The sequence below is a fragment of the Entelurus aequoreus genome, linkage group LG07 (genome assembly GCF_033978785.1).
Source record: "Entelurus aequoreus isolate RoL-2023_Sb linkage group LG07, RoL_Eaeq_v1.1, whole genome shotgun sequence".
NCBI lineage: Eukaryota > Metazoa > Chordata > Actinopteri > Syngnathiformes > Syngnathidae > Entelurus > Entelurus aequoreus.
This window is the reverse complement of record NC_084737.1, coordinates 33,450,802-33,465,646: the sequence shown is the minus strand read 5'-3', so window position 1 is coordinate 33,465,646 and position 14,845 is coordinate 33,450,802. Positions and strand designations below refer to the sequence as shown.

The window sequence follows — 14,845 nt, the reverse complement described above, 5'->3', positions numbered from 1 at the left end:
TTCGATAGTGTGTCTTTTAAAATGACAACAAACCAAATGACATTTTCTGCATGGTTTCCTTTAATTTAAGTAGATATTTTCGACAATACAGTAGTGTATTAAGAGTATTTTCAAGGTTACCCTGGAACTTCTACAAATCTGAATAGATACTTCTCAGGCAAGCAAGCTTCTTAAGTAACAAAAATATTAAAATAAAAAAACATGATGAAAAATGTCCGCCTTTAGTTCTAAACATCTTGCATACGCCACATGTATGTACGCCTTTTTGTTCAGATCAATTATGGTATTCTGTCTCAAGTCTTCTATTGGAACATATTCTTTTAGGCCCTTCCAATCTTTGGAATTTCATTTCATCAAATTCCAAATATAATTAGGAATGCAGGGGTTTAAGTTGAAAGGTGAATAAAATGTTTACCTATTGGAGTTTCTTTTCTGGGGTTGAGTTTGAAAGTGTTCAAAAAGATCAGATCAAAATGTTTCTGCCACAAAAATCAAATACTGCAGTACTCATCTTAAAAAGATGGTCATGAAGCAAAAATGTGAAGCTGATCAGCTGCTGATCTGATAAAGCTTCTATGTTGACAATAATGTACCTGGATTACAGTATATCATTATTCTCGTTTGACAACAAAAAGAGCAACAATGTGAGGATACACGCACGCGGACACACACGCACACACGCACACACACACACACACACACACACACACACACACACACACACACACACACACACACACACACACACACACACACACACACACACACACACGAGTAAACAATATTACTAATGCTATCGCACAAGTGAAAATGTACTTGTCCTATTTACACTTATATCAAATGCGCTACAGTAACATTGTGACAAAGGAAGTCAAACATCACATCAGTGCTTTGCATTCCAAATGGCATTCAGGCAGTGAAATTGAGCCTAAAGAGGACAGTCTGAGGCGTGGTGATGTCTGCCACGGCTAGTTCCTGTCCGTCCGACAAGCCAAGCTCTGCATGACAAGACAAGAATAAATTACGTCAACACCTCAAGGACAGAGGAAGATTTGTAGTTTGTGGTTATTACCTTTCAAAGTTTTGCAGAGGTTTGGCCTGGTTCGTTCCTCGATTGATTTAACAGACTGGAATTACAAGCAAATCTGTGTATTTATTAAAGATTTCAATGAAACATTTTGAAAGCAGCATGCTGATTTGTGACATTACCTGCAGGTATAGAGTCTTATTTTTGCCCTCCAGAGTTGTAGTGATAGCTGGAGATTTCATTTGTCTGGAAATAATAAAAGAAGTAGGTGGAGTTGTATTTTTTTACCAAGCCGGACAGTTTGGTTTGGCAATTTGATTGTCATAAAGTTGGCAGGTGGGGGGATTTGGGAGTACCAACCAAAATAAGTGATATTTATCCTAACACACCATATGACACTATGATATGAGTAGGTTGGTGTAGACTGCACTGCAATCCAGTGATTGGCTGACAGAATACTGTCATTTAAATGTGACAACAAAAAACACAACCAGAAATTGTGGATTATAGCCCAGACTATTCTTTTCTGCTCATAATGTTTGCATTCTGCACTGGTATGAGCCATGTTCCTCTTCTTTGCTGAATAGCAAAAAGGTACCGTGCTGAAGCAATATGAACTGTATTGCTTTAAGGAAAAACAAGAGTATAAAGAAGTCATACTGTTCCATTACCTTTGTACATACTACTGTCACTACTCAACTGCCAAAGAACAGTAGACACCTTAATAATTGTTGCTCCCTATACTGTATATACTATTTGATATTGCACTGGTACTGTATTTCTGTAACTTATTGTGCAACTTATTGTCTTGTAATTAATGTAAATCAGAGCTATTCAAATGTTTGTATTTTTAGTGTATTAGATTCTGCAACTAGTGTTTGGATCCCACTGTACGCAATATCTGAATAGCATGGAAAAAAGCATTTCACTGTGGTGTACTCTGCATGTGACGAATAAAACTTGAAACGTGGAAATGTGTTACTCACAAGGAGGCGTTTTCTGTCAGGTACTCTAAAACCTCCTGTAGTTTTGCAGACGGTGGGAACTGGAGGTCTTGAGGCACCTGGCTACATGCTGAACAGTTTTCCTACCCATCAAAAACACAAATGATAAGGTTATTGGCTAGGTAAAATGTCTTTGCAGAGAAGATATCAGATTTATTGTCAAACAAATTACATGTTGAAAATGTTTTGTTGTTTAAATTATGTAAATGAATGGCTCATAAACCATGAACTCTATCTGAATTTAAATGCATTATAGATATTTTTTTGTGTGCGACAAACCTTTCTTTCAGCTTCAAAACTGTAAGTGTAGAGTCCATCCACATCATTGAAGACCAGATAATTATTTAAAGGAATATATGCACTGCAATAGCAAAAAGAGATAATAAATGAAGTGCAACTTCATAGCAAAAAGCAGCAGATTTATTGAACGGTTTCAAACGTGCTTTTACCACTTACCTTGTAGCAATTTTAAAAACTTCACCTGCACATGCAGCTGTGAGGAACAAAACGAAAAAGTGCAATGAGTGACCGCAAAACAAGAAAAAGGATCAAATGAATCCCTCCTCTTTAGACATTTGTACAAATTTAAGGCATTTTAGAAGTACCGCGTTAACCCTTTATTGGAAAGTTTTCTTATCACTGATGGGTGATGCAGTTGTGTTGCCTGCTTGTAATTCACTGGCTGTATCTAGGAATCATCACATCAGTGAGTCAAAGTGGCTTGTTAACAACATACAAACGTCTTTGTTCTGGGCACAGAAAGCAGAATAACCTGTAATTTCTAACCTATAATCTGATTATCTGCATGCATATTGTTTAGGTAACCAACAGGCCAATGTAGATACACAAGTATACAGCATTTATGTGTCAAAATGTTGGCAACTAAAGTACTACTACTAAAAAAAAATGTTGTTTTTTTTCATTGTCCAAGGCTTTGCCTCCATAACAAAACCTTAAATTATCATGTCATAAAGTTTGTGGGATGGGCTCTCGGGGAGGCTGGGGCCGTACTCTGGCTCCCGCACACACTGGGAGTCAAATGTATTGTACATGCAAATTCACATATACTCACACACATACATACAGACATACATAGGTACCTACACTCCCACATACATATACAAATAAATACAGTACATATTTACACACTCAAAGTTCGTACATCCACACGCACATTCATTATACAAACATACTGTATACACATACTGTACATATACATTCACTGTAAAAACATACATATACACATACTGTACATGTACACTCACTGTACAAACACACACATACACATACTACACATATACATTCACTGTACAAACACACACATACATATACTGTACATATACATTCACTGTACAAACACACATATACACATACTGTACATATACATTCACTGTTCAAACACACATACTGTATACACATATACGGGACGGTATAGCTCGGTTGGTAGAGCGGCCGTGCCAGCAACTTGAGGGTTGCAGGTTCGATCCCCGCTTCCGCCATCCTAGTCACTGCCGTTGTGTCCTTGGGCAAGACACTTTACCCACCTGCTCCCAGTGCCACCCACACTGGTTTAAATGTAACTTAGATATTGGGTTTCACAGTGTAAAGCGCTTTGAGTCACTTGAGAAAAAGCGCTATATAAATGTAATTCACTTCACTTCACTTCACACATACTGTACATATACATTCGCTGTACACACATATACACATACTGTACATATACATTCACTGTACAAGCACACATATACACATACTGTACATATACAAGTACATATGCACACATACACTCATGCACATAATCACGTTTCATCAAACATATATTAACGTTGTTGCCCTAGGGTAAACTGGGTATAACACATGGCACACTGACAAAGCTTAACCTATTGTTACTATAACAATCTACAAGGTTAATGTAGGTTGCTTCTCTTTCTTCCCCTCCATTTTTCTGCATTCTTTCGTATCTCAAGTTATCATTACGTATATGTATTGTTGCATTTGAACAATTGTATTGTTGATAATAAAGGTAAAGTATTGGTATTGTTTATTATCAATAGCACTATTTCTATTGGTATTCATATTGCTCCATTTTTAGTGTAATAATGCTCATTGTCATTTCTGTATTTTTATTTTTATTTTCGCTAACTGCTTATTTGCTATTACTTTTACCATCATATTTGTACATGTCGTATTTGCTGATGTTGCTCTGTTGTTGTTGTTGTTGTTGTTGTTGTGTTTGCTGTTGTTGTTTTTGTCTCTCTGTCTAATCCCCCTCTTGTCCCCACAATTCCCCCCTCTGTCTTCCTTTTTCTCTCTTTCTATCCCCTCCTGCTCCGGCCCGGCTGCACCAAATGATAATATAAATACATTTAATAAAGTCAAAATACAAGTAAGGCAACAAGAGAAGTATCCTACACTTCTCTTTTGTAAAGTAAATCTGAACAGCCGATATGGGCATCTACATCTGCTATATGATTTGCCCGAGAAGCTGGGCAGGACATTATTAAAAAAAATAAAAATAAAAAATAAAGGGGTTTTATAATTGTTTTTTTTTACATTTAAAACACTTCCTTGTGGTCTACATAACATGTAATGGTGGTGCTTTGGTAAAAATTCTGCATATATTTTGTTTCACAGACGATCTAAAGTTTCAAATTCTACACGGCTTGTTAGGAGCAAATTTGAAAGAAGGCAATATTGTTTTATAAATATCTGTTACCTATGGTTATATTTCAGTTTTTTGGGACTTACGGGAATCCCAAGTACACAAAAACAGGTACCAACAGGTAAGAAAACTTTTAAGACAACCAACACAGTTTGTCTGGTCATTTAGATTGCAGCAACAATCATACTCTATTATATCTGCAACACCAAGAAGGAAACTGAAGAATAAGGTATTCCTCTAAAAGGTGCAATGCCAAATGTAAATAGCAAATACATTTTCCAAACAAATATTTCCAATCTGTCACAGCAAAAGTTTCATACCAGCGATAACAGCATTAGTTGATGCCACGGCAGGAATGATCCGCTTCACAACTCCTGCAACGGAAAGTGTCATTAAAACATGCAAACTGCTGTCCGTTCTAATGAAAGGTCAGTTAAGTTTACCTTGCGTTAGTCTGTACGTGACTCCTGTGATGTTGAACTGTGCGGCTCGCTCTAGCGCTCTGTCAAACACCCACTGGATATGCTCGGGATTGTCTCCATCTAAACTTGTTTCTGCAGCGTTGAACAATGATCTTTCATGGTCAAGAATCACCTCACAGAAAAAGATAGCAGGTTTATGCAGTACATTCTTCAGCTTACCTCCAAAAGGCTTTTCTTTCGGCCACTGCAACATTCTGGCATATTCTATGCAATGCTCAGGAAGCCTCGGCATGGACGCAATGGTGCACATGGGGAAATTAATCTGTGTATTGTAAAATGACACACTTAAAAACAACTATTGGGTGCGAAGAGCTGCTTTATTTGAGTTCAGTGACGTCCCCAGAGCTGACACATCTGTTATCAACCTCATCAAACTGGTCTTTGGTTGAGGACTTAGATCAAGATCCAATTAAAAACTTGACAGCTGTGAAAGCTTCAAATAAAACTTCAAAAGTAACGTGAGCATTACCTGCGGGGGGTACAGCTCTAGTGTGCAGTCAATGCACGCCGTCATGCCAGGCAAAATGACACGAGCATTTCCTTTAAAGCCCTCCGTGCCGCCGTCAATAAGGGGGATGATGGAGCTGGGCTCTAGTATTCCATCTTCGTAGCTCAGAAGCGATATCTACACAACTCATCAAAAATTAGCTAAATCTCATCTCGCTAAACTCGACGAGCATCTAGTGAAGAGTGTGCATCTGCCTACCAGCATGCCGTTCATCCATCGTCTGGCGATGATGGAGTCCAGTCCACAGACGATAATGTGGAACTCTGTAGTCAGACAAAAAGAATTACATTAAAGCCTCAGGCGTTTGTGAAGCTGTTAGCTGATCAGATATGGACACTTACGCCTGTAGAAGGACTCGTCAAAGTCCTGGATTTTTTTGAAGTGACTGAACAACAAATTGATAAGGAATTGAAAGCATTGTGATGTTCGTTAATTAATCATAAGTGTATCCAGATTCTTGTGACATGGTCAACGGTTGCTCCAAAAGGATACGAGACAACTTTACATCCAGGGATGCGACTGTTAATAAAGTCGGCCGCCACTTCTGCTTTTGGTCGTCCAACATCTTTAGGCCTGATGAGACAAGTTGAGACAGAAAAGAACTAAATAATATGTCTATAAAGCCACAAGGAAAAACAAAGTTTCATACGGTAGGTTGTTAACAAAAAACATGTAATGCTGAGATGTTGATTGCATCTCATCTGAACCATTATTCATTTGATTCTGTTTATTATATAAATATGTTGTGCTAAGGGAGATAAATCATAAATTACCTACAAGTGCATGGTTGTAGACGACCACAAAGTATCCCATAGATATTGTTTGTTTTCATATTCATATTCAGGGTTTCCCCTGGATTGCAAAGATACCTGTTGTGGTGGGGGCGTGGTCACATAACATCATCGCATAACTTTCATAATCTGCTATGATATGATTTTTTTTTTAAAGGCTCAAAAAATGTAAACATCTTAAAACAAATCTTTTTCTATTAATTAGTGTTAATATATATTGTTATATTGTTTTGCCATATTTTCAATTGTTGCTGCTTAGTATAACAATGTACTTTGAGAATATTTTAAGTGTCTCGAGATTTTTAATTACTATTTTATTAAAAACGACTAAAAACAAATCTTGCATCTTTTTCTGGGGGTGTTATAAAATGGACTCATGTTTAGAGACTACTTCTGTCTCCATGTCCCTGAGAAAAGAGGCAAGCTGCAGCAAGCATGACGTCATCATGTTTGGCACGGCTGCACAAGTTAGACTTTCTCTCCTTAAAAGTCGCCACCGTCCTCTTAATATAAGTACATTTTGTAGATCGGTGTCCACCGATATATCTGGGATAGATCAAAGTTATGTCTACATCGCAGACATGCTGACAATGCTCTGACAATGACTTGTTTACATCCGGTTTTGGCAGCGCTGTTTTCGGTAATCAACGTCTTTTTCCGGTGGCTGAGTTTTCGGTGCATCACTAGTCAATAGTGCGCAAATGATAGGCTATACATCCATACAGTAACGACAAGCTGGTGGTAATGTTTTATGTTTGTGTGGTTTTGATTTTATGTTAATTTTCCCATGATCCCAAACACACCGCCAGGGCCTGAAAGGGAATTGTGTCCGGGGAAGCACAGAGACAAAAGTGTTTGCACAGGAGGTAAAACCTGTTGGAATTGTGCCGTTGTTATCATAGGATTGGCAATTATAGATACAAATAGTGTCGGCAGTGTGTGATCTCTTCTGTGACCTCTTCTTCTACATCATTCATCCATCCATCCATCCATTTTCTAGTGCTTATCCCTCTCAGGGTCGTGGGGGATGCTAGAGCCTATCCCGGTGGGGTACACCCTGGACAAGCCGCCACCTCATCACAGGGCCAACACAGATAGACCGACAACATTCATATTACTCTAATTTGTTTTCGCATTAAAAAAAACGTATTTTCAAGGTGTGGCGGCAATGACTATGAGGTGGCGGTCAGCCACATTTAGTTACATAAAGGGGAAACCCTGATATTTCTATGTATTTGGTGGATGCACAATAACCTTGTCAAAGGCTCTCACAAAGTCATACAGTTGTCATTGTTTTGTTTATTTTTAACATGCTTTGTAAAATTTACAAAAAATAATATAATATAAATAGTTCATATTTGAATGAGACAGCAATTTTTACCTATGAAATCTCTATTAATGTTTTAAACATACAAAAAGGGGAACTAGCGAAAAGTTAAAAAAAGTGACACGTTGCATCCAAACTCTTGGAAAAGATAGTAGCGTAATTTTTCGGTCTTTAAGCCACTACTTGTTTCCCACACTTTGAACCCTGCACTTTATACAATGCTGCGGCTAATTTATTTTTCCGAATTCAAAAGCATCACATGCAGCCAATAAAATCAGCTTTGTCACTTCAGATCAATAAAATTGCCACACAGGTCACGGTGGATCAATAAAATTGTTGACATTAATGCAAACGCATTCACACATAGAGGTGGGGGGAATAAAGGATTTTTAGATGCATCACAATTTGGAAATGGCCGATTATAAAATCGATTAATAAACGTCAATAATCGATAATCGATGTATTTATTGTAAATAAAGTAATGCAGTAAGTTCGAAAATTTGGCTGATTGCAGCGAGCCACCTCATCGAGAGATCCGACTAGCTCCTTTATTTTATTAGGGCACTCATGTTCCAGTTTTGCACACATTTCCATTAATTTAATAAATGGGATGAAAGTTAATTTTGAATGTTTCTCATTACAAATGCACTGCTTTAAAAAAGTTACAAGTGATAAATGCTTATTTAGTGAAACAAAAAAGAAATGTAAAACTGGACTATTATATATAAATTAAACTTGCATCAATAATCAACTTTTAATCGAACCATAGCTCCTGAATCGTAATCGAATCGTAAGGTGCCCAAAGATTCCCACCTCTATTCACACAATCATTCAGTCAGCATTTAGCACGTTATGGACTCACCTACACTACCGTTCAAAAGTTTGGGGTCACCCAAACAATTTTGTGGAATAGCCTTCATTTCTAAGAACAAGAATAGACTGTCGAGTTTCAGATGAAAGTTCTCTTTTTCTGGTCATTTTGAGCGTTTAATTGACCCCACAAATGTGATGCTCCAGAAACTCAATCTGCTCAAAGGAAGGTCAGTTTTGTAGCTTCTGTAACGAGCTAAACTGTTTTCAGATGTATGAACATGATTGCACAAGGGTTTTCTAATCATCAATTAGCCTTCTGAGCCAATGAGCAAACACATTGTACCATTAGAACACTGGAGTGATAGTTGCTGGAAATGGGCCTCTATACGCCTATGTAGATATTGCACCAAAAACCAGACATTTGCAGCTAGAATAGTCATTTACCACATTAGCAATGTATAGCGTGAATTTCTTTAAAGTTAAGACTAGTTTAAAGTAATCTTCATTGAAAAGTACAGTGCTTTTCCTTCAAAAATAAGGACATTTCAATGTGACCCCAAACTTTTGAACGGTAGTGTAAGTCATCGAAAAGACACGGTGTAATGCACACAACGCCGTGCCAAAGCCAGAAGCGATCCACACAGAAATCGAAAAAGGAAACCAAGCTGCCGCATGCCAAAACAGAAGGCACACACCCGCTTTGAGACCAATGCGAAAGCAAGACCAAGAAAACACCGGAAAAAGCAACCCTGAGTGCTTTTAACTCCGACACCAAAGAAGAAAACCTCTTTGTGGGCTGTCTTTTGTTAAATTTGGGGATGAACAAAAGCGCCTGTGTAAATATTTATTGTTTAATGTGTACACCTGTGACTAATAGACGTGCACATCCAATATAATGTAGAAAATATATTTTGTCCAAAAATTAGGTAAGTGCAGCCATAGGCGCCGATCTACATTTCTGCCTGTGGGTGCTTGGTGTGTGTGTATTAAAAAAAATAAAAATAGACGTTCAGCGAAGTTAATGTCCCATATGATTTGTCTTTATTATTTTGTAAAACGGACCAAACTTGCCAAAAAATTAACTACAACAAGGTTGATTTTTCAAAAAATATTTTAAAGATTGAAAGTTGCCATCAATCCCACGTGGGTGCTCGGGCCCCGAAGCACCCACGGGATCGGCGCTTATGAGTGCAGTTATCATTAGTGTGTTCTATAGCCTGGAAATTGAGGATATGAGTATTGGTAAGGTTCTTACTTTGATTAGATTAATGGGAAAGTATCTAATAATAATAATCGTTGCCCCTCATAAAACCACCAAAAAATACTTTAACTTGAAATTTTAAATAAACTTGGTTGTAATGTTATAGCTTCCTTTATTAATTTGAACTACCTTGGACATTGTTTTTGGAACTTTCAAAAATGTGGGTTTGGTGATGCCTCGAGCTAATGATACACAATAATTGATATTTTTTTTAAAGTGTAACCTTAACTGGAAAAAATATTTTCTGGTGATGTTAATTATGACCTTCCTTACTTTTGAGTTTTTACTTACCTGAAAAGAAACTGCCTATTTAGGTTGGACACGTCAATAGTATCCATGTCGACCACATGAATGAGGCGGAACCCAGACAGAGCCTACAATAACAACAATGAGCCTGTGTTAGACCAAAGCTGTAATCAGGTTTGTTTAAATCCATTTCCTACCAAATCTTTAAGCAGCTCACATCCAAGCCCGCCTGCACCGATCACCAAAATATTGCATGTCTCCAACAGAAACTGTAAAGACTGAGGCAACAGACGCACCAATCAGAATCATTACAATCTAATCCCTCACAACAAAATGTCCCTTATAATGTGTCCTCCCTCACCTCTGTGCTTGGCTCAAAGTCAGGATGCGTGAACGGTCCAGGTCTCTCCAGAAACTTTCTCACGTGATTCCACCGGCCATCCCAGTCGCAGGCGCCACCGTCAACAGCCATTCTAGAAACACAAGATACACTTACTCGCATTGGTACATCCCACATATCACAATTAGCAATGATTACATTTTTGATCAATACAGAATGATGTGTTTTAAAGTATGATTCAAACCATGTTAATGTTAAGACAACACACTTTATTAGGTACACCTTATTTGTTCCTTTCCATATACCCAAGTGCCGTAATTTGTGCCAACAAGGTTCGTGACTGCGTTTCCTAAGTACCGGAGACTAAATGACTACAGAATGATTTTCATTGTGATTATGGCGATACTGATTGAAAGAGCAACAGCCTTTTAATTTAGAAAAGTTGCTGCTTCAATTTTTTTCAGCATTACTTGTTGGATATGTTAGATATGCTGGATATGATCGAACTTTAATGACAAAAAAGCAAATGCCTAATGATGTATTTTTTTACAACTAATATTTATCATATTTAGTCCTAGTTTCTTTGAAGATAAAGCTTTTATTAAACACCAAAACATTGTTCATAGTGGTCGCATTTTCCCCAATTTTGTTTAAATTTTAGTTACAAAGCACACAATATTGTGTCAGTCATCCATTCATCCATTTTCTACCGCTTGTCCCTTTCGGGGTCGCAGGAGGCGCTGGAGCCTATCCCAGCTGCATTTGGGCGGAAGGCGGGGTACACCCTGGACAAGTCGCCACCTCATCACAGGGCCAACACAGATAGACAGACAACATTCACACACACATTCACACACTAGGGCCAATTTAGTGTTGCCAATCAACCTATCCCCAGGTTCATGTCTTTGGAGGTGGGAGGAAGCCGGAGTACCCGGAGGGAAGCCATGCAGTCACGGGGAGAACATGCAAACTCCACACAGAAAGACTCAGAGCCCGAGGATTTAACCCAGGACCTTCGTATTGTGAGGCACATGCACTAACTCCTGTGCCACTGTGCTTCCCTGAATATGTCAGTCATCCATCAATACATGCATTTTCTACCACTTATCCCTTTCGGGGTCGCGCGGGGTGCTGGAGCCTTTCTCAGCTCCAATCATATTCAGTTCTCCAAAATAATGTGACTGCCTAAACATAACATACATACAGAACAGCATTACTTGTAGGATTTCTATTTTTGAACCTAATAATGTGGCCAGTTAGTGTAACTGGTTATTATTGAGTTTGTTGTTCAAAAAATGGTTTGTAAGAGCATAGTCTGCAAACTGTGTTTAGATATTAACAGTAAATCGGATTTATTTAGGCAGGGTCTTGCTAAAAATCATGAATTTTCATCCAGTCATATTCAGTTCTCCAAAATAATGTGGCTGCCTAAACATAACATACATACAGGACAGTATTACTTGTAGGACTTCTATGTTTGTACCTAATAATGTGGCCAGTGGGTGTAACTGGTTATTATTGGGTTTGTCAATCAAAAAATGGTTTGTAAGAGCATAGTCTGGAAACTGTGTTTAGAAATTAACAGTAAGATGGGCTTTTTTAAGGCAGGGTCTTGCTAGAAATCATGAATTTTCATCCAGTCATATTCAGTTCTCCAAAATAATGTGGCTGCCTAAAAATAACACACATACAGAATAGTATTACTTCTAGGATTTTTATTTTTGTACCTAATAATGTGGCCAGTGGGTGTAACTGGTTATTATTGGGTTTGTCATTCAAAAAACGGTTTGCAAGAGCATAGTCTGCAAACTGTGTTTAGAAATTAACAGTAAAACGGTCTTATTTACGCAGGGTTTTGCTAAAAATCATGAATTTTCATCCAGTCATATTCAGTTTTCCAAAATAATGTGGCTGCCTAAACATAACATACATACAGAACAGTATTACTTGTAGGATTTCTATTTTTGTACCTAATAATGTGGCCAGTGGGTGTAACTGGTTATTATTGGGTTTGTCAATCAAAAATTGGTTTGTAAGAGCATAGTTTGGAAACTGTGTTTAAAAATTAACAGTAAGACGGGCTTATTTAGGCAGGGTCTTGCTAAAAATCATGAATTCTCATCCAGTCATATATAGTTCTCCAAAATAATGTGGCTGCCTAAACATAACATACATACAGAACAGCATTACTTGTAGGATTTCTATTTTTGTACCTAATAATGTGGCCAGTGGGTGTAACTGGTTATAATTGGGTTTGTCAGTCAAAAAATGGTTTGTAAGAGCATAATCTGGATACTGTGTTTAAAGATTAACAGTAAAATGGTCTTATTTAGGCAGGGTCTTGCTAAAAATCATTAATTCTCATCTAGTCATATTCAGTTCTCCAAAATAATGTGGCTGCCTAAACATAACATACATACAGAACAGTATTACTTGTAGGATTTCTATTTTTGTACTTAATAATGTGGCCAGTGGGTGTAACTGGTTAATATTGGGTTTGTCAATCAAAAATTGGTTTGTAAGAGCATAGTCTGGAAACTGTGTTTAAAAATTAACAGTAAGACGGGCTTATTTAGGCAGGGTCTTGCTAAAAATCATGAATTCTCATCCAGTCATATTCAGTTCTCCAAAATAATGTGGCTGCCTAAACATAACATACTGTATATAGAGAACAGTATTACTTGTAGGATTTCTATTTTTGTACCTAATAATGTGGCCAGTGGGTGTAACTGGTTATTATTGGGTTTGTCAATCAAAAATTGGTTTGCAAGAGCATAGTCTGGAAACTGTGTTTAAAAATTAACAGTGAGACGGGCTTATTTAGGCAGGGTCTTGCTAAAAATCATGAATTCTCATCCAGTCATATTCAGTTCTCCAAAATAATGTGGCTGCCTAAACATAACATACATACAGAACAGTATTATTTGTAGGATTTCTATTTTTGTACCTAATAATGTGGCCACTGGGTGTAACTGGATATTATTGGGTTTGTCAATCAAAAAATGGTTTGTAAGAGCATAGTCTGGAAACTGTGTTTAAAAATTAACAGTAAGACGGGCTTATTTAGGCAGGGTCTTGCTAAAAATCATGACAATTCATCCAGTCATATTCAGTTCTCCAAAATAATGTGGCTGCCTAAACATAACATACATACAGAACAGTATTACTTGTAGGATTTCTATTTTTGTACCTAATAATGTGGCCAGTGGGTGTAACTGGTTATTATTGGGTTTGTCAATCAAAAATTGGTTTGTAAGAGCATAGTCTGGAAACTGTGTTTAAAAATTAACAGTAAAACTGTCTTTTTTAGGCAGGGTCTTGCTAAAAGTCATGAATTATCATCCAGTCATATTCAGTTCTCCAAAATAATGTGGCTGCCTAGATATAACACACATACAGAACAGTATTACTTGTAGGATTTCTATTTTTGTACCTAATAATGTGGCCAGTGGGTGTAACTGGTTATTATTGGGTTTGTCAATCAAAAATTGGTTTGTAAGAGCATAGTCTGGAAACTGTGTTTAAAAATTAACAGTAAAACGGTCTTTTTTAGGCAGGGTCTTGCTAAAAATCATGAATTTTCATCCAGTCATATGCAGTTCTCCAAAATAATGTGGCTGCCTAAACATAACACACATACAGAACAGTATTACTTCTAGGATTTCTATTTTTGTACCTAATAATGTGGCCAGTGGGTGTAACTGGTTATTATTGGGTTTGTCAATCAAAAATTGGTTTGTAAGAGCATAGTCTGGAAACTGTGTTTAAAATTTAACAGTAAAACAGTCTTTTTTAGGCAGGGTCTTGCTAAAAATCATGAATTTTCATCTAGTCATATTCAGTTCTCCAAAATAATGTGGCTGCCTAAACATAACACACATACAGAACAGTATTACTTCTAGGATTTCTATTTTTGTACCTAATAATGTGGCCAGTGGGTGTAACTGGTTATTATTGGGTTTGTCAATCAAAAATTGGTTTGTAAGAGCATAGTCTGGAAACTGTGTTTAAAAATTAACAGTAAAACGGTCTTTTTTAGGCAGGGTCTTGCTAAAAATCATGAATTTTCATCCAGTCATATTCAGTTCTCCAAAATAATGTGGCTGCCTAAACATAACACACATACAGAACAGTATTACTTCTAGGATTTCTATTTTTGTACCTAATAATGTGGCCAGTGGGTGTAACTGGTTATTATTGGGTTTGTCAATCAAAAATTGGTTTGTAAGAGCATAGTCTGGAAACTGTGTTTAAAATTTAACAGTAAAACGGTCTTTTTTAGGCAGGGTCTTGCTAAAAATCATGAATTTGCATCCAGTCATATTCACTTCTCCAAAATAATGTGGCTGCCTAAACATAACACACATACAGAACAGTATTACTT

At 37.2% G+C, this 14,845-nt stretch overlaps 1 protein-coding gene across 2 annotated transcripts in view; it reads right to left on the bottom strand.

Annotated features, from left to right (window-relative positions):
* Positions 1-51: 51 nt before the first annotated feature.
* uba3 (ubiquitin-like modifier activating enzyme 3) overlaps positions 52-14,845 on the bottom strand; it is a 16,751-nt gene continuing 1,957 nt past the window's right edge. For both annotated transcript variants that reach the window (XM_062053275.1, XM_062053276.1), the window contains exons 3-18: positions 10,483-10,594; positions 10,319-10,399; positions 10,167-10,249; positions 6,176-6,256; positions 6,025-6,068; positions 5,882-5,946; positions 5,645-5,800; positions 5,335-5,437; positions 5,137-5,247; positions 5,014-5,067; positions 2,488-2,524; positions 2,311-2,392; positions 2,014-2,114; positions 1,210-1,273; positions 1,073-1,127; positions 52-998 (exon numbers count right to left, since the gene is read on the bottom strand). In XM_062053275.1, the coding sequence (XP_061909259.1) occupies positions 910-998; positions 1,073-1,127; positions 1,210-1,273; positions 2,014-2,114; positions 2,311-2,392; positions 2,488-2,524; positions 5,014-5,067; positions 5,137-5,247; positions 5,335-5,437; positions 5,645-5,800; positions 5,882-5,946; positions 6,025-6,068; positions 6,176-6,256; positions 10,167-10,249; positions 10,319-10,399; positions 10,483-10,594 (1,318 nt within the window). In that variant the 3' untranslated portion in view covers positions 52-909. The remainder of the gene's footprint in view (positions 999-1,072; positions 1,128-1,209; positions 1,274-2,013; positions 2,115-2,310; positions 2,393-2,487; positions 2,525-5,013; positions 5,068-5,136; positions 5,248-5,334; positions 5,438-5,644; positions 5,801-5,881; positions 5,947-6,024; positions 6,069-6,175; positions 6,257-10,166; positions 10,250-10,318; positions 10,400-10,482; positions 10,595-14,845) is intronic.